Consider the following 26,646-nt stretch of genomic DNA (forward strand, 5'->3'; position numbering starts at 1 on the left):
GCCCTTCAACCCTGGTCTAAAAACAGATAACGCCCTTCAACCCTGGTCTAAAAACAGATTACGCCCTTCAACCCTGGTGTAGAAACAGATTACGCCCTTCAACCCTGGTGTAAAAACAGATTACGCCCTTCAACCCTGGTGTAGAAACAGATTACGCCCTTCAACCCTGGTGTAGAAACAGATTACGCCCTTCAACCCTGGTGTAGATAACAGATTACGCCCTTCAACCCTGGTGTAGAAACAGATTACGCCCTTCAACCCTGGTGTAGAAACAGATTACGCCCTTCAACCCTGGTGTAGAAACAGATTACGCCCTTCAACCCTGGTGTAGAAACAGATTACGCCCTTCAACCCTGGTGTAGAAACAGATTACGCCCTTCAACCCTGGTGTAGAAACAGATTACGCCCTTCAACCCTGGTGTAGAAACAGATTACGCCCTTCAACCCTGGTGTAGAAACAGATTACGCCCTTCAACCCTGGTGTAGAAACAGATTACGCCCTTGCAACCCTGAGTGATACTGAAACAGACTTACGCCCTTCAACCCTGGTCTAGAAACATTGATTATCGCCAAACTGTCAGACCCTGGTGTAGAAACAGATTACGCCCTTCAACCCTGGTGTAGAAACAGATTACGCCCATTCAACCCTGGTCTATAACAACAGTTATTACGCCACATTCAACACCTGGTGTAGAATACAGATTACGCCCTATCTAACCCTGGTCTAGAAACATGATTGACGCCACTTCAACACCGTGGTCTAATAGACACAGATTACGCCCATTCAGACACCTGGCTGCTAGAAACAGATTACGCCCTGTCACACCCTGGCTGTAGAAACAAGATTACGCCCTATCAACCCTGGTCTACAATACACTAGATTACGACCCGGGTTCATGGTCAAAATTTGGGATGAGGTAAATTATCATTTTGTTCACCATTCCTCGTGAGTTGTGAGATTCAGACATTCATGGTGGAGTCTCAACACTCGACAGAACCCTGGCGGAGTCTCAACACTCGACAGAACCCTGGCGGAGTCTCAACACTCGACAGAACCCTGGCGGAGTCTCAACAGAACCCTGGCGGAGTCTCGACAGAACCCTGGCGGAGTCTCAACACTCGGCAGAACCCTGGCGGAGTCTCAACACTCGGCAGAACCCTGGCGGAGTCTCAACACTCGGCAGAACCCTGGCGGAGTCTCAACACTCGGCAGAACCCTGGCGGAGTCTCAACACTCGGCAGAACCCAGGCGGAGTCTCAACACTCGGCAGAACCCAGGCGGAGTCTCAACACTCGACAGAACCCAGGCGGAGTCTCAACACTCGACAGAACCCAGGCGGAGTCTCAACACTCGACAGAACCCAGGCGGAGTCTCAACACTCGGCAGAACCCTGGCGGAGTCTCAACACTCGGCAGAACCCTGGTGGAGTCTCAACACTCGGCAGAACCCAGGCGGAGTCTCAACACTCGACAGAACCCAGGCGGAGTCTCAACACTCGACAGAACCCTGGCGGAGTATCAACACTCGACAGAACCCTGGCGGAGTATCAACACTCGGCAGAACCCTGGCGGAGTCTCAACACTCGACAGAACTCTGGCGGAGTCTCAACTTCAGACACAGCCATGGAGATAGAGTACTGCTGCCCCCTATCCCAGTCTCTCAGTCCGTCTACCCAGGACAGAGAGTTCTGCTGCCCCCTATCCCAGTCTCTCAGTCCGTCTACCCAGGACAGAGTCTGCTACCCCCTATCCCAGTCTCTCAGTCAGTCTAGCCAGGACAGAGTCTGCTGCCCCCTATCCCAGTCTCTCAGTCAGTCTAGCCAGGACAGAGTCTGCTGCCCCCTATCCCAGTCTCTCAGTCAGTCTAGCCAGGACAGAGTCTGCTGCCCCCTATCCCAGTCTCTCAGTCCCTCTACCCAAGACAGAGAGTTCTGCTGCCCCCTATCCCAGTCTCTCAGTCCCTCTAGCCAAGACAGAGAGTTCTGCTGCCCCCTATCCCAGTCTCTCAGTCCCTCTAGCCAGGACAGAGAGTCTGCTGCATGGACCTACAGCCAGGATAGGCAAGTCTGGTCCTGTAGGGCCGAAACACTTCTGTTATGAGCTGAGCTTCAGTTCCTTTGGTTTTCAGCTAATGAACCACAGCGTTGCTTTGAATCACATTCAAACTGAATGGAAACAAAGTTAGTTTTAAATCCTTCAAAAACATTCAGGTTACCAGGCCTTTTCAGAAGTTAACCTTTTTTGCAAACAAAAAAAACAGTTTACCCTCAAAGAACAATTTTCTAAAGTTTCAAAACTTGTGAGACGTCTGAGAGACTGATGTGTCTTCAGGAAAAGAAACTCTCAATAACTAATGTGACTATTATCTTCTCAAAGTCCTCAGGGCTGGAGTGGGGGACCGTACACCTACCAGGTTTATAACTACTATCTTCTCAAAGTCCTCAGGGCTGGAGTGGGGACCATACACCTACCAGGTTAATAACTATTATCTTCTCTAAGTCCTCAGGGCTGGAGTGGGGGGGGACCATACACCTACCAGGTTTATAACTATTATCTTCTCTAAGTCCTCAGGGCTGGAGTGGGGGACCATACACCTACCAGTAATACGTATTTAGAACAGGGTTATAACTCATCTTAAAGTCCTCAGGGCTGGAGTGGGGGGGGGACATACACCTACCAGGTTTATAACTATTATCTTCTCTAAGTCCTCAGGGCTGGAGTGGGGGACCATACACCTACCAGTAATACGTATTTAGAACAGGGTTATAACTCATCTTAAAGTCCTCAGGGCTGGAGTGGGGGGGGGACATACACCTACCAGGTTTATAACTATTATCTTCTCTAAGTCCTCAGGGCTGGAGTGGGGGACCATACACCTACCAGTAATACGTATTTAGAACAGGGTTATAACTCATCTTAAAGTCCTCAGGGCTGGAGTGGGGGGGGGACATACACCTACCAGGTTTATAACTACTATCTTCTCTAAGTCCTCAGGGCTGGAGTGGGGGACCATACACCTACCAGGTTTATAACTATTATCTTCTCTAAGTCCTCAGGGCTGGAGTGGGGGACCATACACCTACCAGGTTAATAACTATTATCTTCTCTAAGTCCTCAGGGCTGGAGTGGGGACCATACACCTACCAGGTTAATAACTACTATCTTCTCTAAGTCCTCAGGGCTGGAGTGGGGACCATACACCTACCAGGTTTATAACTATTATCTTCTCTAAGTCCTCAGGGCTGGAGTGGGGGACCATACACCTACCAGGTTTATAACTATTATCTTCTCTAAGTCCTCAGGGCTGGAGTGGGGGACCATACACCTACCAGGTTAATAACTATTATCTTCTCTAAGTCCTCAGGGCTGGAGTGGGGACCATACACCTACCAGGTTAATAACTACTATCTTCTCTAAGTCCTCAGGGCTGGAGTGGGGGACCATACACCTACCAGGTTTATAACTATTATCTTCTCTAAGTCCTCAGGGCTGGAGTGGGGGACCATACACCTACCAGGTTAATAACTATTATCTTCTCTAAGTCCTCAGGGCTGGAGTGGGGACCATACACCTACCAGGTTTATAACTATTATCTTCTCTAAGTCCTCAGGGCTGGAGTGGGGGACCATACACCTACCAGTAATACATATTTAGAACAGGTTAATAACTATTATCATGCAATACGGCCTAAGTGACATTCTTCAAACACTTTTTGTCATCCAGTAAAAATCCATAGAAATGATCAGAATAGATTCTCCTCTACAAAGACAGAAACACTGGGCACTTCATGTTATTGTGTCTGTCAGGTGAACGGTTGGCTGGTGAGCAGCTAGTTCACACCAGTAACATACCGACACGGTCTGAGTTGTTGCTGGAACAAACTGAAAGCAGAAACAAACCATTGGTAGAATGATGTTGTATTAAGAGATGTTAGTGGTTGGACATAAGTAGATGATATGATGTGGATTATTAATACCAATATTGTCCCTCATTCAATTGGACCATTCATGTCCATTACAGACTGCTGGACTGGTCACTGGCTGGTCCTGAGATGTTCAGGACTTCATGTCCACCAGTCCAGAGGCTATGCATGTCCCCCTGAGATGTTCAGGACTTCATGTCCACCAGTCCAGAGGCTATGCATGTCCCCCTGAGATGTTCAGGACTTCATGTCCACCAGTCCAGAGGCTATGCATGTCCCCCTGAGATGTTCAGGACTTCATGTCCACCAGTCCAGAGGCTATGCATGTCCCCCTGAGATGTTCAGGACTTCATGTCCACCAGTCCAGAGGCTATGCATGTCCCCCTGAGATGTTCAGGACTTCATGTCCACCAGTCCAGAGGCTATGCATGTCCCCCTGAGATGTTCAGGACTTCATGTCCACCAGTCCAGAGGCTATGCATGTCCTCCTGAGAGGTTCAGGACTGGAGGACTCCCACAGTCCTTCATCCATCTTCTGTCATCCTTCATTCATTCATCCAGGAGACCAGAGGTGGAGATGATGACAGAGGTGGAGGCACCATGATGTCATTGCTGCAGATCAAATGTCTGAACACACTGACTGGAACAGCAGTAGGCAACGAAACTCACTGTGGTTCTGGAGACAGAGACAGAGAGACTATTAGAGGGACTGGAATAAAGTAGTGCGAAAGATGCACGTCCTATGAGACCTTCAAGTTTAGGGGTCAGGCGTGGTTAGGGGTTAGGGGTGGTTGGGGGTCAGGGGTGGTTAGGGGTCAGGGGTGGTTAGGGGTCAGGGGTGGTTAGGGGTTAGGGGTGGTTGGGGGTCAGGGGTGGTTGGGGGTCAGGGGTGGTTAGGGGTCAGGGGTGGTTAGGGGTCAGGGGTGGTTAGGGGTCAGGGTTAGCTACCTGCGGTGTACCCCAGCCAGGGCGGTCTCTCTGAGGGGGAACAGTTTGGGGTAGATGATGGTAAACATGGGCTGACTGCAGCGGTGACAATGTCCCAGGGGGCATTGGAGCAGTTCCAGAAGGCTTCTGGGTAACAGGAAGGGCGGCAGCAGACTCCGCTCTGAGAGACCGACAGGGAGAGAGAGAGAGGAATGAAGAGAGAGAGAGAGAGGAATGAAGAGAGAGAGGAATGGAGAGAGAGAGAGAGAGAGGAATGAAGAGGAATATATTGACTGATATTCCTCTATTTCTCCATTAAGGTTCTCTTTAACCACTTGGGATAGAGAGGGAGTTGTAAAGGTCACATCATTATGACCAGGGGTCACACCATTCTCTTTAACCACCTGGGATAGAGAGGGAGTTGTAAAGGTCACATCGTTATGACCAGGGGTCACACCATTCTCTTTAACCACCTGGGATAGAGAGGGAGTTGTAAAGGTCACATCATTATGACCAGGGGTCACACCATTCTCTTTAACCACCTGGGATAGAGGGAGTTTAAAGGTCACATCATTATTACTTCTTTGCTCGCTTTGAGGCAACACTGAATCATGCATGAGAGCACAAGCTGTTCCGGATGACCGTGTGATCACGCTCTCTGTATCCGATGTGAGTATCGTTTCAGAGTGTGATGTATCATTTCAGAGTGTAATGTATCATTTCAGAGTGTAATGTATCATTTCAGAGTGTAATGTATCATTTCAGAGTGTAATGTATCATTTCAGAGTGTAATGTATCAGTTCAGAGTGTAATGTATCAGTTCAGAGTGTAATGTATCAGTTCAGAGTGTAATGTATCATTTCAGTGGGTAATGTATCATTTCAGTGGGTAATGTATCATTTCAGAGTGTAATGTATCATTTCAGAGAGTAATGTATCATTTCAGTGTGTAATGTATCATTTCAGTGTGTAATGTATCATTTCAGAGTGTAATGTATCATTTCAGCGTGTAATGTATCATTTCAGCGTGTAATGTATCATTTCAGCGTGTAATGTATCATTTCAGCGGGTAATGTATCATTTCAGCGGGTAATGTATCATTTCAGCGTGTAATGTATCATTTCAGCGTGTAATGTATCATTTCAGCGTGTAATGTATCATTTCAGCGTGTAATGTATCATTTCAGCGTGTAATGTATCATTTCAGCGTGTAATGTATCATTTCAGCGTGTAATGTATCATTTCAGAGTGTAATGTATCATTTCAGAGAGTAATGTATCATTTCAGAGAGTAATGTATCATTTCAGAGTGTAATGTATCATTTCAGAGTGTAATGTATCATTTCAGTGTGTAATGTATCATTTCAGTGTGTAATGTATCATTTCAGTGGGTAATGTATCATTTCAGTGGGTAATGTATCATTTCAGTGGGTAATGTATCATTTCAGTGTGTGATGTGTATCATTTCAGTGGGTAATGTATCATTTCAGCGGGTAATGTATCATTTCAGCGTGTAATGTATCATTTCAGTGTGTAATGTATCATTTCAGTGTGTAATGTATCATTTCAGTGTGTAATGTATCATTTCAGTGTGTAATGTATCATTTCAGTGGGTAATGTATCATTTCAGTGGGTAATGTATCATTTCAGTGGGTAATGTATCATTTCAGTGGGTAATGTATCATTTCAGTGTGTGATGTGTATCATTTCAGTGTGTAATGTATCATTTCAGTGGGTAATGTATCATTTCAGTGGGTAATGTATCATTTCAGCGTGTAATGTATGATCACTTCAATGTCTTCACATTCTATATTATCCCAGAGCTGATGATCACTTCAATGTCTCCACATTCTATATTATCCCAGAGCTGATGATCACTTCAATGTCTCCATATTCTATATTATCCCAGAGCTGATGATCACTTCAATGTCTCCACATTCTATATTATCCCAGAGCTGATGATCACTTCAATGTCTTCACATTCTATATTATCCCAGAGCTGATGATCACTTCAATGTCTCCATATTCTATATTATCCCAGAGCTGATGATCACTTCAATGTCTTCACATTCTATATTATCCCAGAGCTGAATATCACTTCAATGTCTTCACATTCTATATTATAGAATGCCTCAAATGTTCCGTAGCTGAATTAGGCGTTCCACCAGGCTCGGTGCTAAGACCCCTATTATTATTCTCCCATCTGTACAGCATCTCTATGGGGTGATGAATTACAGGACACTTCATGTCTCTATGGGGTGATGAATTAAAGGACACTTCATGTCTCTATGGGGTGATGAATTACAGGACACTTCATGTCTCTATGGGGTGATGAATTACAGGACACTTCATGTCTCTATGGGGTGATGAATTAAAGGACACTTCATGTCACTATGGTGTGATGAATTACAGGACACTTCATGTCACTATGGGGTGATGAATTAAAGGACACTTCATGTCTCTATGGGGTGATGAATTACAGGACACTTCATGTCTCTATGGTGTGATGAATTACAGGACACTTCATGTCTCTATGGGGTGATGAATTAAAGGACACTTCATGTCTCTATGGTGTGATGAATTAAAGGACACTTCATGTCTCTATGGGGTGATGAATTAAAGGACACTTCATGTCTCTATGGGGTGATGAATTACAGGACACTTCATGTCTCTATGGTGTGATGAATTAAAGGACACTTCATGTCTCTATGGGGTGATGAATTAAAGGACACTTCATGTCTCTATGGGGTGATGAATTACAGGACACTTCATGTCTCTATGGGGTGATGAATTACAGGACACTTCATGTCTCTATGGGGTGATGAATTACAGGACACTTCATGTCTCTATGGGGTGATGAATTACAGGACACTTCATGTCTCTATGGGGTGATGAATTAAAGGACACTTCATGTCTCTATGGTGTGATGAATTAAAGGACACTTCATGTCTCTATGGGGTGATGAATTACAGGACACTTCATGTCTCTATGGTGTGATGAATTACAGGACACGTCATGTCTCTATGGGGTGATGAATTACAGGACACGTCATGTCTCTATGGTGTGATGAATTACAGGACACGTCATGTCTCTATGGGGTGATGAATTACAGGACACGTCATGTCTCTATGATGTGATGAATTACAGGACACTTCATGTCTCTATGGGGTGATGATTTAAAGGACACTTCATGTCTCTATGGGGTGATGAATTACAGGACACTTCATGTCTCTATGGGGTGATGAATTACAGGACACTTCATGTCTCTATGGGGTGATGAATTACAGGACACTTCATGTCTCTATGGTGTGATGAATTAAAGGACACTTCATGTCTCTATGGTGTGATGAATTACAGGACACTTCATGTCTCTATGGGGTGATGAATTACAGGACACTTCATGTCTCTATGGTGTGATGAATTAAAGGACACTTCATGTCTCTATGGTGTGATGAATTACAGGACACTTCATGTCTCTATGGGGTTGATGAATTACAGGACACTTCATGTCTCTATGGGGTGATGAATTACAGGACACTTCATGTCTCTATGGTGTGATGAATTAAAGGACACTTCATGTCTCTATGGTGTGATGAATTAAAGGACACTTCATGTCTCTATGGTGTGATGAATTAAAGGACACTTCATGTCTCTATGGTGTGATGAATTAAAGGACACTTCATGTCTCTATGGTGTGATGAATTAAAGGACACTTCATGTCTCTATGGGGTGATAAAATAAAGGACACTTCATGTCTCTATGGGGTGATGAATTACAGGACACTTCATGTCTCTATGGGGTGATGATTTAAAGGACACGTCATGTCTCTATGGGGTGATGAATTACAGGACACTTCATGTCTCTATGGTGTGATGAATTACAGGACACTTCATGTCTCTATGGTGTGATGAATTACAGGACACTTCATGTCTCTATGGTGTGATGAATTACAGGACACTTCATGTCTCTAAGGTGTGATGAATTACAGGACACTTCATGTCTCTATGGGGTGATGAATTAAAGGACACGTCATGTCTCTATGGTGTGATGAATTACAGGACACTTCATGTCTCTATGGTGTGATGAATTAAAGGACACTTCATGTCTCTATGGTGTGATGAATTAAAGGACACTTCATGTCTCTATGGGGTGATGAATTAAAGGACACTTCATGTCTCTATGGGGTGATGAATTAAAGGACACTTCATGTCTCTATGGGGTGATGAATTAAAGGACACTTCATGTCTCTATGGGGTGATGAATTATAGGACACTTCATGTCTCTATGATGTGATGAATTACAGGACACTTCATGTCTCTACGGGGTGATGAATTAAAGGACACTTCATGTCTCTATGGGGTGATGAATTAAAAGGACACTTCATGTCTCTATGGGGTGATGAATTAAAAGGACACTTCATGTCTCTATGGGGTGATGAATTAAAGGACAATTCATGTCTCTATGGGGTGATGAATTAAAGGGCACTTCACGTCTCTATGGGGTGATGAATTAAAGGACACTTCATGTCTCTATGGTGTGATGAATTACAGGACACTTCATGTCTCTATGGTGTGATGAATTACAGGACACTTCATGTCTCTATGGGGTGATGAATTACAGGACACTTCATGTCTCTATGGTGTGATGAATTACAGGACACTTCATGTCTCTATGGTGTGATGAATTAAAGGACACTTCATGTCTCTATGGTGTGATGAATTAAAGGACACTTCATGTCTCTATGGTGTGATGAATTAAAGGACACTTCATGTCTCTATGGTGTGATGAATTAAAGGACACTTCATGTCTCTATGGTGTGATGAATTACAGGACACTTCATGTCTCTATGGTGTGATGAATTACAGGACACTTCAGAACACTACAGAAGACCCAAGAGGATCTGTGTGTGTAGCTGTATCCGTGTGTCTCCTCACCTCTGAGTGGCTGTCGCCGGTACATGCTGTGCAGGGCCCTCATGGCGAGCTCCTCCAAGGGGCCCACTCGCTCCGTCTCTGAGCCTATAGCTTTCACCTCAGCAGGCAGAGGGACAGACACATCTCCCAGAGACAGAGACAGAGGCTGGGGCGCCCGGTCAGACACCTGCCCTGACAGACCACACCTGGAGACAGAAACAGACAGACAGGTTAGACAGACCACACCTGGAGAGAGACAGAGAAGAAGACAGACAGGTTAGACAGACCACACATGGAGAGAGACAGAGAGAGAGAAACAGAGAGAGAGAGAAACAGAGAGAGAGAGAAACAGACAGACAGACAGGTTAGACAGACAGACGTCAATGTCTGAGGCTATAATACATTAATAGACAGATTTATCCAATTAAGAAATAGGTCAGGAAGCAATGAAATGCTGAAGAAATGATACTCATCCACAAAGAAGCTAAAGAAAGGGTTAGGGGCTGTCCTTAGCCGCTGCAGCCAATCACCATGTACAGATATAAGGGTTAGGGGCTGTCCTTAGCCGCTGCAGCCAATCACCTTGTACAGATATAAGGGTTAGGGGCTGTCCTTAGCCGCTGCAGCCAATCACCTTGTACAGATATAAGGGTTAGGGGCTGTCCTTACCCGCTGCAGCCAATCACCTTGTTGTACAGGTATGAAGGAAGGCCTTTGAGGTGGACGTTGTTGTCAACAAACACAAACTGCAGCTCTCTGGAACGACCCAAATCTGAAACACACAATATTATCAGACAGTCACATCTACCATTATCAGACAGTCACATCTTACCATTATCAGACAGGCACATCTACCATTATCAGACAGGCACATCTACCAATTATACAGACAGGCACATCTACCATTATCAGACAGGCACATCTACCATTATCAGACAGGCACATCTACCATTATCAGACAGGCACATCTACCATTATCAGACAGGCACATCTACCATTATCAGACAGTCACATCTACCATTATCAGACAGGCACATCTACCATTAACAGACAGGCACATCTACCATTATCAGACAGGCACATCTACCATTATCAGACAGGCACATCTACCATTATCAGACAGTCACATCTACCATCATCAGACAGGCACATCTACCATTATCAGACAGGCACATCTACCATTATCAGACAGTCACATCTATCATCATCAGACAGGCACATCTATCAGACAGGCACATCTATCATTATCAGACAGGCACATCTACCATCATCAGACAGGCACATCTACCATTATCAGACAGGCACATCTACCATTATCAGACAGGCACATCTACCATTATCAGACAGGCACATCTACCATTATCAGACAGGCACATCTACCATTATCAGACAGGCACATCTACCATTATAAGACAGTCACATCTACCATTATCAGACAGTCACATCTACCATCATCAGACAGGCACATCAATCAGACAGGCACATCTACCATTATCAGACAGTCACATCTATCATTATCAGACAGGCACATCTACCATTATCAGACAGGCACATCTGCCATTATCAGACAGGCACATCTGCCATTATCAGACAGGCACATCTACCATTATCAGACAGTCACATCTATCAGACAGGCACATCTATCAGACAGGCACATCTACCATTATCAGACAGGCACATCTATCATTATCAGACAGGCACATCTACCATTATCAGACAGGCACATCTACCAGTATCAGACAGGCACATCTACCATTATCAGACAGGCACATCTACCATTATCAGACAGGCACATCTACCATTATCAGACAGGCACATCTACCATTATCAGACAGGCACATCTATCATTATCAGACAGGCACATCTACCATTATCAGACAGGCACATCTACCATTATCAGACAGGCACATCTACCATTATCAGACAGGCACATCTACCATTATCAGACAGGCACATCTACCATTATCAGACAGGCACATCTACCATTATCAGACAGGCACATCTACCATTATCAGACAGGCACATCTACCATTATCAGACAGGCACATCTACCATTATCAGACAGGCACATCTACCATTATCAGACAGGCACATCTACCATTATCAGACAGGCACATCTACCATTATCAGACAGGCACATCTACCATTATCAGACAGGCACATCTACCATTATCAGACAGGCACATCTACCATTATCAGACAGGCACATCTACCATTATCAGACAGGCACATCTACCATTATCAGACAGGCACATCTACCATTATCAGACAGACGCATCTACCATTATCAGACAGACGCATCTACCATTATCAGACAGACGCATCTACCATTATCAGACAGGCACATCTATCATTATCAGACAGGCACATCTATCATTATCAGACAGGCACATCTACCATTATCAGACAGGCACATCTATCATTATCAGACAGGCACATCTACCATTATCAGACAGACACATCTACCATTATCAGACAGGCACATCTACCATCATCAGACAGGCACATCTATCATTATCAGACAGGCACATCTACCATTATCAGACAGGCACATCTACCATTATCAGACAGGCACATCTACCATTATCAGACAGGCACATCTACCATTATCAGACAGGCACATCTACCATTATCAGACAGGCACATCTACCATTATCAGACAGGCACATCTACCATTATCAGACAGGCACATCTACCATTATCAGACAGGCACATCTACCATTATCAGACAGGCACATCTACCATTATCAGACAGGCACATCTACCATTATCAGACAGGCACATCTACCATTATCAGACAGGCACATCTACCATTATCAGACAGGCACATCTACCATTATCAGACAGGCACATCTACCATTATCAGACAGGCACATCTACCATTATCAGACAGGCACATCTACCATTATCAGACAGGCACATCTATCATTATCAGACAGGCACATCTACCATTATCAGACAGACACATCTACCATTATCAGACAGGCACATCTACCATTATCAGACAGACACATCTACCATTATCAGACAGGCACATCTACCATTATCAGACAGTCACATCTACCATTATCACTCTGACCCCATACCACTCTGAGCCCATACTAACCTAGGGGTAGAGAGGTGAGTTGGTTAGCAGCCATACTGAGCTCGTTGAGGCTGTGGAGCTGGCAGAGCTGTCTGGGGAAGCTGGTCAGGTTGTTCCTGTCAGCAGTGAGACACTGGAGAGACAGACACTGGTGCAGCCGCTCTGGGAGACACACCAACACATTTCTACTCACATCCAGGGTCTCTAAGTCACACAGGGCTCCAATCTCTGTGTGAGAGAGAAGAGAAAAACAAGAGGTCACACAGGCCTCCAATCTCAGATAGGACACAGAGACAGAGGGAGACACAGAGACAGAGAGCGAGACAGAGAGAGAGACAGAGAGCGAGACAGAGAGAGAGAGAGAGAGAGACACAGAGAGCGAAACAGAGAGAGAGACGCAGAGAGACAGAGACAGAGAGAGAGAGAGAGACACAGAGAGCGAAACAGAGAGAGAGACGCAGAGAGACAGAGACAGAGAGAGAAAGAGACAGACAGAGACACAGAGAGCGAGACAGAGACACAGAGAGAGAGAGAGACAGAGAGCGAGATAGAGACAGAGACACAGAGAGAGACAGAGACACAGAGAGAGAGAGAGACACAGAGAGCGAGTCAGAGAGAGAGAGAGACACAGAGAGACAGAGAGAGAGACAGAGAGACAGAGACAGAGAGAGACAGAGACACAGTGAGAGACAGGGATAGATTAACTGTTATTTAACTAGGCAAGTCAGTTAAGAACAAATTCTCATTTACAATGAGAGCCAAACCCTAACCCGGACGACGCTGGGCCAATTGTGCGCCGCCCTACGGGAATCCAAATCACGTAAGACGGAGTAAGATGGAGACAGTGTGTCTGCCGACGTAATCGTCCGATGTGGATTCAACAGGCTTTTCCGTTGCGATGTCGCCGAAGACCCATCTGCTATCCCCAGCCCGCTAGCTTTCTGAACGCCGTGTCTCCCGCTGGACTAGCGTTGTAGCGACTACCGAACGGCTCCCTGACTCACCTATTGCTGCTCATTGGACCCTATGATCACTCAGCCCGCTAGCTTTCTGAACGCCGTGTCTCCCGCTCGACTAGCGTTGTAGTGACTACCGAACGGCTCCCTGACTCACCTGCTCATTGGACCCTATGATCACTCGGCCCGCTAGCTTTCTGAACGCCGTGTCTCCAGCTGGACTAGCGTTGTAGCGACTACCGAACGGCTCCCTGACTCACCTATTGCTGCTCATTGGACCCTATGATCACTCGGCCCGCTAGCTTTCTGAACGCCGTGTCTCCCGCTGGACTAGCGTTGTAGCGACTACCGAACGGCCCGCTAGCTTTCTGAACGCCGTGTCTCCCGCTCGACTAGCGTTGTAGCGACTACCGAACGGCCCGCTAGCTTTCTGAACGCCGAGTCTCCCGCTCGACTAGCGTTGTAGCGACTACCGAACGGCCCGCTAGCTTTCTGAACGCCGTGTCTCCCGCTCGACTAGCGTTGTAGCGACTACCGAACGGCCCGCTAGCTTTCTGAACGCCGTGTCTCCCGCTCGACTAGCGTTGTAGCGACTACCGAACGGCCCGCTAGCTTTCTGAACGCCGTGTCTCCCGCTCGACTAGCGTAATAGCGACTACCGAACGGCCCGCTAGCTTTCTGAACGTCGTGTCTCCCGCTGGACTAGCGTTGTAGTGACTACCGAACGGCTCCCTGACTCACCTATTGCTGCTCATTGGACGCCATGATCACTCGGCTACACAGCTGATGCCTGCTGGACTGTTCACTAACATTAAGTTTCTGTCGGCCCCAGCCTCGAACTCAGGTCCTGTATGTACCTAACTGACCCTCCTGCCCATTCATCACCATTTACCCGTTGTCTTAGCTCTCCTGATCAACACCTGTGATTGCTTTATGCCTCTCTCTAATGTCAATATGTCTACGGCTGTTTCTGTTAGTTATTATAGTTTTATTTCACTGTAGGAGCCCCCAGTCCCGCTCAACATGTCTTAGATAGCTCTTTGTCCCACCTCCCACACATGCAGAGACCTCACATGGCTTAACTGGTGCCTCCAGAGACAAAACCTCTCTCATCGTCACTCAATGCCTAGGTTTACCTCCACTGTACTCACATCCTACCATACCCGTGTCTGTACATTATGCCCTGAATCTATCCTACCATGCCCAGAAATCTGCTGCTTTTATTCTGTTCCCAACGCACTAGACGACCAGTTCTTATAGCCTTCAGCCGTACCCTTATCCTACTCCTCTGGTGATGTAGAGGTTAACCCAGGCCCTGTAGCCCCCAGCACTACACCTATTCCCCAGCCGCTCTCATTTGTTCTGTAACCGTAAAAGCCTGGGTTTCATGCATGTTAACATTAGAAGCCTCCTCCCTAAGTTTGTTTTATTCACTGCCTTAGCACACTCCGCCAACCCTGATGTCCTAGCCGTGTCTGAATCCTGGCTCAGGAAGGCACCAAAATGCTAAATTGTAATTATTTTGCCACTACGACCTATTTACTGCCTTACCTCCCTAGTCTTACTACATTTGCACACAATGTATACATATTTTCTATTGTTATTGACTGTACTTTGTTTATCCCATGTTTAACTCTGTTGTTGTTTGTGTCGCACTGCTTTGCTTTATCTTGGCCAGGTCACAGTTGTAAATGAGAACTTGTTCTCAACTGGCCTACCTGGTAAAATAAAGGTGAAATAAAATAAATTAAAAAAGGAGTGAGACAAACAGAAAAGTCATAAGGCGGCAGGTAACCTAGCGATTAGAGCGTTGGGCCAGTAACTGAAAAGGTTGCTGGTTCGAACACCTGAGCCGACAAGGTGAAAAATTTGTTTCCAAAAATCTGTGGACGTGCCCTTGTGCAAAGGCACTTAAACCCTCATTCCCTCCAGGTGCACCGTACTAAAAATTGTCGAAGACTCCAGTCACCCTGGTCATAGACTGGTCTCTCTGCTATTTCACGGCAAGCGCCAAGTCTAGGTCCAAAAGGCTTCTGAGCAGCTTCTACCCCCAAGCCATCAGACTGCTGAACAGCTTCTACCCCCAAGCCATCAGACTGCTGAACAGCTTCTACCCCCAAGCCATCAGACTGCTGAACAGCTTCTACCTACAAACCATCAGACTGCTGAACAGCTTCTACCCCCAAGCCATTAGACTGCTGAACAGCTTCTACCCCCAAGCCATCAGACTGCTGAACAGCTTCTACCCCCAAGCCATCAGACTGCTGAACAGCTTCTACCCCCAAGCCATCAGACTGCTGAACAGCTTCTACCCCCAAACCACCAGACTGCTGAACAGCTTCTACCCCCAAGCCATCAGACTGCTGAACAGCTTCTACCCCCAAGCCATTAGACTGCTGAACAGCTTCTACCACCAAGCCATCAGACTGCTGATCAGCTTCTACCCCCAAACCATCAGACTGCTGAACAGCTTCTACCCCCAAGCCATTAGACTGCTGAACAGCTTCTACCACCAATCCATCAGACTGCTGAACAGCTTCTACCCCCAAGCCATTAGACTGCTGAACAGCTTCTACCACCAAACCATCAGACTGCTGAACAGCTTCTACCCCCAAGCCATCAGACTGCTGAACAGCTTCTACCCCCAAGCCATCAGACTGCTGAACAGCTTCTACCCCCAAGCCATCAGACTGCTGAACAGCTTCTACCCCCAAGCCATCAGACTGCTGAACAGCTTCTACCCCCAAGCCATCAGACTGCTGAACAGCTTCTACCCCCAAGCCATCAGACTGCTGAACAGCTTCTACCCCCAAGCCATCAGACTGCTGAACAGCTTCTACCACCAAGCCATTAGACTGCTGAACAGCTTCTACCCCCAAGCCATCAGACTGCTGAACAGCTTCTACCCCCAAGCCATCAGACTGCTGATCAGCTTCTACCACCAATCCATTAGACTGCTGAACAGCTTCTACCACCAAACCATCAGACTGCTGAACAGCTTCTACCCCCAAGCCATCAGACTGCTGAACAGCTTCTACCCCCAAGCCATTAGACTGCTGAACAGCTTCTACCACCAATCCATTAGACTGCTGATCAGCTTCTACCCCCAAACCATCAGACTGCTGAACAGCTTCTACCCCCAAGCCATTAGACTGCTGAACAGCTTCTACCACCAATCCATTAGACTGCTGAACAGCTTCTACCCCCAAGCCATCAGACTGCTGAACAGCTTCTACCCCCAAACCATTAGACTGCTGAACAGCTTCTACCCCCAAGCCATCAGACTGCTGAACAGCTTCTACCACCAATCCATTAGACTGCTGAACAGCTTCTACCCCCAAGCCATCAGACTGCTGAACAGCTTCTACCCCCAAGCCATCAGACTGCTGATCAGCTTCTACCCCCAAACCATCAGACTGCTGAACAGCTTCTACCCCCAAGCCATCAGACTGCTGAACAGCTTCTACCCCCATCAGACTGCTGAACAGCTTCTACCACCAATCCATTAGACTGCTGAACAGCTTCTACCCCCAAGCCATCAGACTGCTGAACAGCTTCTACCCCCAAGCCATCAGACTGCTGATCAGCTTCTACCCCCAAACCATCAGACTGCTGAACAGCTTCTACCCCCAAGCCATCAGACTGCTGAACAGCTTCTACCCCCATCAGACTGCTGAACAGCTTCTACCCCCAAGCCATCAGACTGCTGAACAGCTTCTACCACCAAGCCATCAGACTGCTGAACAGCTTCTACCCCCAAACCATTAGACTGCTGAACAGCTAATCAAATGGATACCCAGACTATTTGCATTGACCCCCCCCCCCCCCCCCGTTTCTACATTGCTGCTACTCTGTTTATTATCTATGCATAGTCACTTTACCCCTACCTACATGTACAAATTACCTCAACCTGTACCACCACACATTGACTCCGTACCAGTACCCCCTGTATATAGCCTTCCTACTCTTATTGTTTTTAACGTTTGTTTATTTAGTCAATCTTTTCTTAATTTGTATTTTTCTTAAACTGCATTGTTGGTTAAGGGCTTGTAATACAAGACCTGTGGTATTCAGAGCATGTGACAAATACAATATGATTAATATGGCTGACCCTGTAAAACAACATTTTCACTGCAACTTTCAGGTGTATGTGAGAAAACATTTATATTGTCACATACTAGTAGCTAAGAGGAATAAGTCAGCCAGTCTTACCTGGAGGCAGGTATTTCAGCTGGTTGTTGGCCAGTCTTACCTGGAGGCAGGTATTTCAGCTGATGGTGGGTCAGTCTTACCTGGAGGCAGGTATTTCAGCTGATGGTGGGTCAGTCTTACCTGGAGGCAGGTATTTCAGCTGGTTGTGGGTCAGTCTTACCTGGAGGCAGGTATTTCAGCTGATGGTGGGTCAGTCTTACCTGAAGGCAGGTATTTCAGCTGATGGTGGGTCAGTCTTACCTGAAGGCAGGTATTTCAGCTGGTTGTGGGTCAGTCTTACCTGGAGGCAGGTTGGTCAGTCTTACCTGGAGGCAGGTATTTCAGCTGGTTGTTGGCCAGTCTTACCTGGAGGCAGGTATTTCAGCTGATGGTGGGTCAGTCTTACCTGGAGGCAGGTATTTCAGCTGGTTGTGGGTCAGTCTTACCTGGAGGCAGGTATTTCAGCTGATGGTGGGTCAGTCTTACCTGAAGGCAGGTATTTCAGCTGGTTGTGGGTCAGTCTTACCTGGAGGCAGGTATTTCAGTTGGTCGTGGGTCAGTCTTACCTGGAGGCAGGTATTTCAGCTGGTTGTGGGTCAGTCTTACCTGGAGGCAGGTATTTCAGCTGGTTGTGGGTCAGTCTTACCTGGAGGCAGGTATTTCAGCTGGTTGTGGGTCAGTCTTACCTGGAGGCAGGTATTTCAGCTGGTTGTGGATCAGTCTTACCTGGAGGCAGGTATTTCCGCTGGTTGTGGGTCAGTCTTACCTGGAGGTTGTGGGTCAGTCTTACCTGGAGGTAGGTATTTCCGCTGGTTGTGGGTCAGTCTTACCTGGAGGCAGGTATTTCCGCTGGTTGTGGGTCAGTCTTAACTGGAGGCAGGTATTTCCGCTGGTTGTGGGTCAGTCTTACCTGGAGGCAGGTATTTCCGCTGGTTGTGGGTCAGTCTTACCTGGAGGCAGGTATTTCCGCTGGTTGTGGGTCAGTCTTACCTGGAGGCAGGTATTTCAGCTGGTTGTGGGCCAGTCTTACCTGGAGGCAGGTATTTCAGCTGGTCGTTGGCCATTCTTACCTGGAGGCAGGTATTTCAGCTGGTCGTTGGTCAGTCTTACCTGGAAGCAGGTATTTCAGCTGGTTGTTGGCCAGTCTTACCTGGAGGCAGGTTGGCCAGTCTTACCTGGAGGCAGGTTGGCCAGTCTTACCTGGAGGCAGGTTGGCCAGTCTTACCTGGAGGCAGGTATTTCAGCTGGTCGTTGGCCATTCTTACCTGGAGGCAGGTATTTCAGCTGGTTGTTGGTCAGTCTTACCTGGAAGCAGGTATTTCAGCTGGTTGTTGGCCAGTCTTACCTGGAGGCAGGTTGGCCAGTCTTACCTGGAGGCAGGTTGGCCAGTCTTACCTGGAGGCAGGTATTTCAGCTGGTCGTTGGCCATTCTTACCTGGAGGCAGGTATTTCAGCTGGTTGTTGGTCAGTCTTACCTGGAAGCAGGTATTTCAGCTGGTTGTTGGCCAGTCTTACCTGGAGGCAGGTTGGCCAGTCTTACCTGGAGGCAGGTTGGCCAGTCTTACCTGGAGGCAGGTTGGCCAGTCTTACCTGGAGGCAGGTTGGCCAGTCTTACCTGGAGGCAGGTATTTCAGCTGGTTGTGGGTCAGTCTTACCTGGAGGCAGGTAATTCAGCTGGTTGTTGGTCAGTCTTACCTGGAGGCAGGTAATTCAGCTGGTTGTGGGTCAGTCTTACCTGGAGGCAGGTAATTCAGCTGGTTGTGGGTCAGTCTTACCTGGAGGCAGGTATTTCAGCTGGTTGTGGGTCAGTCTTACCTGGAGGCAGGTATTTCAGCTGGTTGTTGGCCAGTCTTACTGGAGGCAGGTTGGTCAGTCTTACCTGGAGGCAGGTATTTCAGCTGGTTGTGGGTCAGTCTTACCTGGAGGCAGGTATTTCAGCTGGTTGTGGGTCAGTCTTACCTGGAGGCAGGTTGGCCAGTCTTACCTGGAGGCAGGTATTTCAGCTGGTTGTGGGTCAGTCTTACCTGGAGGCAGGTATTTCAGCTGGTTGTGGGTCAGTCTTACCTGGAGGCAGGTATTTCAGCTGGTTGTGGTTCAGTCTTACCTGGAGGCAGGTATTTCAGCTGGTTGTTGGCCAGTCTTACTGGAGGCAGGTTGGCCAGTCTTACCTGGAGGCAGGTATTTCAGCTGGTCGTTGGCCATTCTTACCTGGAGGCAGGTATTTCAACTGGTTGTTGGTCAGTCTTACCTGGAGGCAGGTATTTCAGCTGGTTGTTGGCCAGTCTTACCTGGAGGCAGGTTGGCCAGTCTTACCTGGAGGCAGGTATTTCAGCTGGTTGTGGGTCAGTCTTACCTGGAGGCAGGTAATTCAGCTGGTTGTGGGTCAGTCTTACCTGGAGGCAGGTAATTCAGCTGGTTGTGGGTCAGTCTTACCTGGAGGCAGGTAATTCAGCTGGTTGTGGGTCAGTCTTACCTGGAGGCAGGTATTTCAGCTGGTTGTGGGTCAGTCTTACCTGGAGGCAGGTAATTCAGCTGGTTGTGGGTCAGTCTTACCTGGAGGCAGGTAATTCAGCTGGTTGTGGGTCAGTCTTACCTGGAGGCAGGTAATTCAGCTGGTTGTGGGTCAGTCTTACCTGGAGGCAGGTATTTCAGCTGGTTGTGGGTCAGTCTTACCTGGAGGCAGGTATTTCAGCTGGTTGTTGGCCAGTCTCAGGTGTCGTAGGGACCTCAGCCTGCCGATCTCTGGACAGATGACTTGCAGAGCGTTGTCACTCAGGTCTAAAGACTGCAGCCTGGACAGGTTACCTATAGCTGAGGACAGAACAGGTTACCTATAGCTGAGGACAGGACAGGTTACCTATCGCTGAGGACAGGACAGGTTACCTATCGCTGAGGACAGGACATAGCTGAGGACAGGACAGGTTACCTATCGCTGAGGACAGGACAGGTTTTTCTATCGCTGAGGACAGGACAGGTTACCTATCGCTGAGAACAGGACAGGTTCCCTATCGCTGAGGACAGGACAGGTTACCTATAGCTGAGGACAGGACAGGTTACCTATAGCTGAGGACAGGACAGACTACCTATAGCTGAGGACAGGACAGACTACCTATAGCTGAGGACAGGACAGACTACCTATCGCTGAGGACAGGACAGGTTACCTATCGCTGAAGACAGGACAGACTACCTATCGCTGAGGACAGGACAGGTTACCTATAGCTGAGGACAGCGCAGGTTACCTATAGCTGAGGACAGGACAGGTTACCTATCGCTGAGAACAGGACAGGTTCCCTATCGCTGAGGACAGGACAGGTTACCTATAGCTGAGGACAGGACAGGTTACCTATAGCTGAGGACAGGACAGACTACCTATAGCTGAGGACAGGACAGACTACCTATCGCTGAGGACAGGACAGACTACCTATCGCTGAGGACAGGACAGGTTACCTATCGCTGAAGACAGGACAGACTACCTATCGCTGAGGACAGGACAGGTTACCTATAGCTGAGGACAGCGCAGGTTACCTATCGCTGAAGACAGGACAGACTACCTATAGCTGAGGACAGGACAGGTTACCTATAGCTGAGGACAGGACAGACTACCTATCGCTGAGGACAGGACAGACTACCTATCGCTGAGGACAGGACAGACTACCTATCGCTGAGGACAGGACAGACTACCTATAGCTGAGGACAGCGCAGGTTACCTATCGCTGAGGACAGCGCAGACTACCTATAGCTGAGGACAGGACAGACTACCTATCGCTGAAGACAGGACAGACTACCTATCGCTGAGGACAGGACAGGTTACTTATAGCTGAGGACAGGACAGGTTACCTATAGCTGAGGACAGGACAGGTTACCTATCGCTGAGGACAGGACAGACTACCTATAGCTGAGGACAGGACAGACTACCTATAGCTGAGGACAGGACAGACTACCTATAGCTGAGGACAGGACAGACTACCTATAGCTGAGGACAGGACAGACTACCTATAGCTGAGGACAGGACAGACTACCTATAGCTGAGGACAGGACAGACTACCTATAGCTGAGGACAGGACAGACTACCTATAGCTGAGGACAGGACAGACTACCTATAGCTGAGGACAGGACAGACTACCTATAGCTGAGGACAGGACAGGTTACCTATAGCTGAGGACAGGACAGACTACCTATAGCTGAGGACAGGACAGACTACCTATAGCTGAGGACAGGACAGACTACCTATAGCTGAGGACAGGACAGGTTACCTATCGCTGAGGACAGGACAGACTACCTATAGCTGAGGACAGGACAGACTACCTATCGCTGAGGACAGGACAGACTACCTATAGCTGAGGACAGGACAGACTACCTATCGCTGAGGACAGGACAGGTTACCTATAGCTGAGGACAGGACAGACTACCTATAGCTGAGGACAGGACAGACTACCTATCGCTGAGGACAGGACAGACTACCTATAGCTGAGGACAAGACAGGTTACCTATAGCTGAGGACAGGACAGGTTACCTATAGCTGAGGACAGGACAGACTACCTATAGCTGAGGACAGGACAGACTACCTATCGCTGAAGACAGGACAGACATCTTATAGTATGGTAGTGTAAACATCCCTATACTCTACTTCCTGGTGGCCTTCTTCATTTCACAAATGAATAACCTCAACCTATTTCCCAAGACTGGTGACATCCAGTGGAAGCAGTAAGAACTGAGAATAGAGTGATTATAAATCTCATTGAACAGACAGTGACTTAAAAAAAAAAAGGTTAGTCCTCAGGGTTTTGCCTGCTACATAAGTTCTGTTATACTTACAGATATGATTCAAACAGTTTTAGAAACTTCAGAGTGTTTTCTATCCAAATCTACTAATAATATGCATATCTTATATTCTGGGGATGAGTAGAACGAAGTTGAAATTTGGCACGCTATTTTTCCCTAAGTGAAAACTCTGCCCCCTATCCTAGAGAAGTTTTTAAGTTAGAACCTCCTCAATGGTAACCGGTTATCAGCTACTCAGAAAACATTATAGTCAGATATTTGGCTTCAATACAACTGTTTGTTTACTGTGTAAACGTTCAAATGACAACACTGATTGGGATACCTGTATTAGTATGCATTATGGATCTCCATTAGTTCCTGTCAAGACAGCAGCTACTCTTCCTGGGGTTCATTATGGATCCCCATTAGTTCCTGTCAAGGCAGCAGCTACTCTTCCTGGGGTTTATTATGGATCCCCATTAGTTCCTGCCAAGGCAGCAGCTACTCTTCCTGGGGTTTATTATGGATCCCCATTAGTTCCTGCCAAGGCAGTGTTCCCTTGTACCACTACTCTACTACCACATATCTACAACACAAAATATGTGCGTATAGTGCGTATGTTATAGTGTGTGTGTGTGTGTGTGTCTGTGCCTATGTTTGTGTTGCTTCACAGTCGCCGCTGTTTAATAAGGTGTATTTTTTTACATGATTCTCCTGCTGCATCAGTTAGTTGATGTGGAATAGAGTTCCATGTAGTCATGACTCTATATAGTACTGACAAGGTGTTGAATGTAAGTAACTCAGTATAACAGCCTCTTCTAAATGACTGAAGATCATTCATCACCTTCAGGAACACAGGTTATGTTGTTGGAATGCAGATACCTTGAAGAGACAAAGACCAATGACACATTAAAATATTGACAAGCGTCAACAAGTAAAAAGTACCAAACATGTGAAAGACCACACCGGTTGACTACTTTCCCAAAATATAATGCGACTGCAGTGCCATCTAGTGGACGCATCAAAAATGCTGTCCAACAGTTCCTATGTATTCCTGCCCCGATGTCTTTCCTACAGTAAGAAAATATGCTTTTCTACACTTAAATCTCTATTAAGTAGGGGAGCTTCTATACTTACAGCTCTATTAAGTAGGGGAGCTTCTATACTTACAGCTCTATTAAGTAGGGGAGCTTCTATACTTACAGCTCTATTAAGTAGGGGAGCTTCTATACTTACAGCTCTATTAAGTAGGGGAGCTTCTATACTTACAGCTCTATTAAGATGGGGAGCTTCTATACTTACAGCTCTATTAAGATGGGGAGCTTCTATACTTACAGCTCTATTAAGTTGGGGAGCTTCTATACTTACAGCTCTATTAAGTTGGGGAGCTTCTATACTTACAGCTCTATTAAGTAGGGGAGCTTCTATACTTACAGCTCTATTAAGTAGGGGAGCTTCTATACTTACAGCTCTATTAAGTAGGGGAGCTTCTATACTTACAGCTCTATTAAGTAGGGGAGATTCTATACTTACAGCTCTATTAAGTTGGGGAGCTTCTATACTTACAGCTCTATTAAGTAGGGGAGCTTCTATACTTACAGCTCTATTAAGTTGGGGAGCTTCTATACTTACAGCTCTATTAAGTTGGGGAGCTTCTATACGTACAGCTCTATTAAGTAGGGGAGCTTCTATACTTACAGCTCTATTAAGTTGGGGAGCTTCTATACTTACAGCTCTATTAAGTTGGGGAGCTTCTATACTTACAGCTCTATTAAGTTGGGGAGCTTCAATACTTACAGCTCTATTAAGTTGGGGAGCTTCTATACTTACAGCTCTATTAAGTTGGGGAGCTTCAATACTTACAGCTCTATTAAGTTGGGGAGCTTCTATACTTACAGCTCTATTAAGTTGGGGAGTTTCTATACTTACAGCTCTATTAAGTTGGGGAGCTTCTATACTTACAGCTCTATTAAGTTAGTGAGCTTCTATACTTACAGCTCTATTAAGTAGGGGAGCTTCTATACTTACAGCTCTATTAAGTTGGGGAGCTTCTATACTTACAGCTCTATTAAGTTGGGGAGCTTCTATACTTACAGCTCTATTAAGTTGGGGAGCTTCTATACTTACAGCTCTATTAAGTTAGTGAGCTTCTATACTTACAGCTCTATTAAGTAGGGGAGCTTCTATACTTACAGCTCTATTAAGTTGGGGAGCTTCTATACTTACAGCTCTATTAAGTTGGGGAGCTTCTATACTTACAGCTCTATTAAGTTGGGGAGCTTCTATACTTACAGCTCTATTAAGTTGGGGAGCTTCAATACTTACAGCTCTATTAAGTTGGGGAGCTTCTATACTTACAGCTCTATTAAGTTGGGGAGTTTCTATACTTACAGCTCTATTAAGTTGGGGAGCTTCTATACTTACAGCTCTATTAAGTTAGTGAGCTTCTATACTTACAGCTCTATTAAGTAGGGGAGCTTCTATACTTACAGCTCTATTAAGTTGGGGAGTTTCTGTGCTAGATTATCCGGCTGCAGAAAGGATAGAAAGCATGTTTTTAGAACACAGACCATAATGCAACTGATTATAGAAGACTGACTACATCACTAAGAGCCAGGCTACAGAAGTAGAGTTACCACACATAAATACTGGATCTAAACTGACACTTATCTCTGGTCCAAGGTGTTACGTAACAGCCTGGACCAGAGACACCACCAGTCCGTACCAGCGTGGTGAGAGAGTTCCTCTTCATATAAAGCCTCTGTAGGAACTGTAGTCCTTCATCCTTCAGCAGATCGACAGGAAAGTTGTTCAGGTTCCTGTAGTTGAGGAACAGGTTGAATAAAGGCCAGAACATATAACTTAACACATAGTAACATGTCTTAATAAATCACACACCTGTAGTTGAGGAACATGTTGAATAAAGGCCAGAATATATAACTTAACGCTTAGTAACATGTCTTAATAAATCACACACCTGTAGTTGAGGAACAGGTTGAATAAAGAACATATAACTTAACACATAGTAACATGTCTTAATAAATCACACACCTGTAGTTGAGGAACAGGTTGAATAAAGGCCAGGACATATAACTTAACACAGAGTAACATGTCTTAATAAAATCACACACCTGTAGTTGAGGAACAGGTTCTTGTGACGCTCCTGCTTGGCCATGCAGATCGCCTCCTGCAGCTCAGACGCCATGGCAACACAGAAGCACCGTCACTTCCTGTACCTTTCCTGTCTTCTATCTAAACCACGGCGACACCTTAGAGAGGAGAATTAACAGGAACACAACACAGAGATGTTCCCATAATCAGACTGGGACCATGATGCATTGGCAAAATATAACACCTACATGTGCAATAGTTAGATACAGTAAAACACAATGTTTTATTCATAAATCAGACATACAGCTTGGTTGAATGTACAATACATACCGTAGAAAAGATGCTATCTAGCTAGCTAGTAACGTTAGCTAGTTCTATCAGCAGTATCTTCGGTCCTACTGTACTGTAACTTGCGAGCTAACGTTAGCATAACAGTAACGTTAACGTTGCTATATGACATGCAGCGCAAGCGAACGTTAGTTGCGAGCACTTGGGTCTTCCTTGGCAATGTGCAAAACAAACAGTTAACTTACGTAAGTAGCTAGCTAGCCCTGTATGGCCAATTAAAACCAACATTATCAAACGTTTCAAAACAGTAGCTAGCTTCTTTGAGAGCACATCTCCAAGTGAACTGCTTATTCATGTCAAACTGTTAGCTTAGCTACTTCCTTTACCTTATCCCTGCAGAAACAATGTAAAGCCTCATCACGTCCCTGTGGGCACATCTTGATATTTTATCAACAGACGTCAAAAAGTCAACGCCGACGTCATTGACTGGCGCCC

The 26,646-nt window shown here is 46.4% G+C and overlaps 1 protein-coding gene across 5 annotated transcripts; it reads right to left on the bottom strand.

Annotated features, from left to right (window-relative positions):
* Nucleotides 1-3,899: 3,899 nt before the first annotated feature.
* On the bottom strand, nucleotides 3,900-26,646 carry LOC139575393 (leucine-rich repeat-containing protein 28-like). 5 transcript variants are annotated; one of them, XM_071400311.1, is made up of 11 exons: nucleotides 26,538-26,646; nucleotides 25,884-26,021; nucleotides 25,478-25,571; nucleotides 25,243-25,283; nucleotides 23,597-23,634; nucleotides 20,665-20,796; nucleotides 12,866-13,072; nucleotides 10,429-10,531; nucleotides 9,781-9,965; nucleotides 4,871-5,030; nucleotides 3,900-4,598 (listed from the first exon to the last, which is right to left on the bottom strand). In XM_071400311.1, exons 2-11 carry the CDS (start codon nucleotides 25,955-25,957, stop codon nucleotides 4,529-4,531), a joined length of 1,104 nt encoding a protein of 367 aa, XP_071256412.1. In that variant the 5' UTR covers nucleotides 25,958-26,021; nucleotides 26,538-26,646; the 3' UTR covers nucleotides 3,900-4,528. The 5 variants fall into 5 exon arrangements, with proteins under 5 accessions (XP_071256412.1, XP_071256410.1, XP_071256411.1 ...); XM_071400309.1 differs by having other exon boundaries at nucleotides 20,665-20,802; XM_071400310.1 differs by lacking the exon at nucleotides 26,538-26,646 and adding an exon at nucleotides 26,194-26,531 and having other exon boundaries at nucleotides 20,665-20,802.

The sequence above is a fragment of the Salvelinus alpinus genome, chromosome 5 (assembly GCF_045679555.1).
Source record: "Salvelinus alpinus chromosome 5, SLU_Salpinus.1, whole genome shotgun sequence".
NCBI lineage: Eukaryota > Metazoa > Chordata > Actinopteri > Salmoniformes > Salmonidae > Salvelinus > Salvelinus alpinus.

What these genes read in the sequence shown, in the direction of transcription:
- LOC139575393 (XM_071400309.1), bottom strand. Translation starts at nt 25,957, where the DNA reads ATGGCGTCTGAGCTGCAGGAGGCGATCTGCATGGCCAAGCAGGAGCGT. An exon ending in ACTCACCTCTCTACCCCTAG is followed by an intron (nt 10,532 to 12,865) that starts GTTAGTATGGGC and finishes TGTGTGTTTCAG; the next exon opens with ATTTGGGTCGTTCCAGAGAG. An exon ending in AAGGTGATTGGCTGCAGCGG is followed by an intron (nt 9,966 to 10,428) that starts GTAAGGACAGCC and finishes TTCTGTCTCCAG; the next exon opens with GTGTGGTCTGTCAGGGCAGG.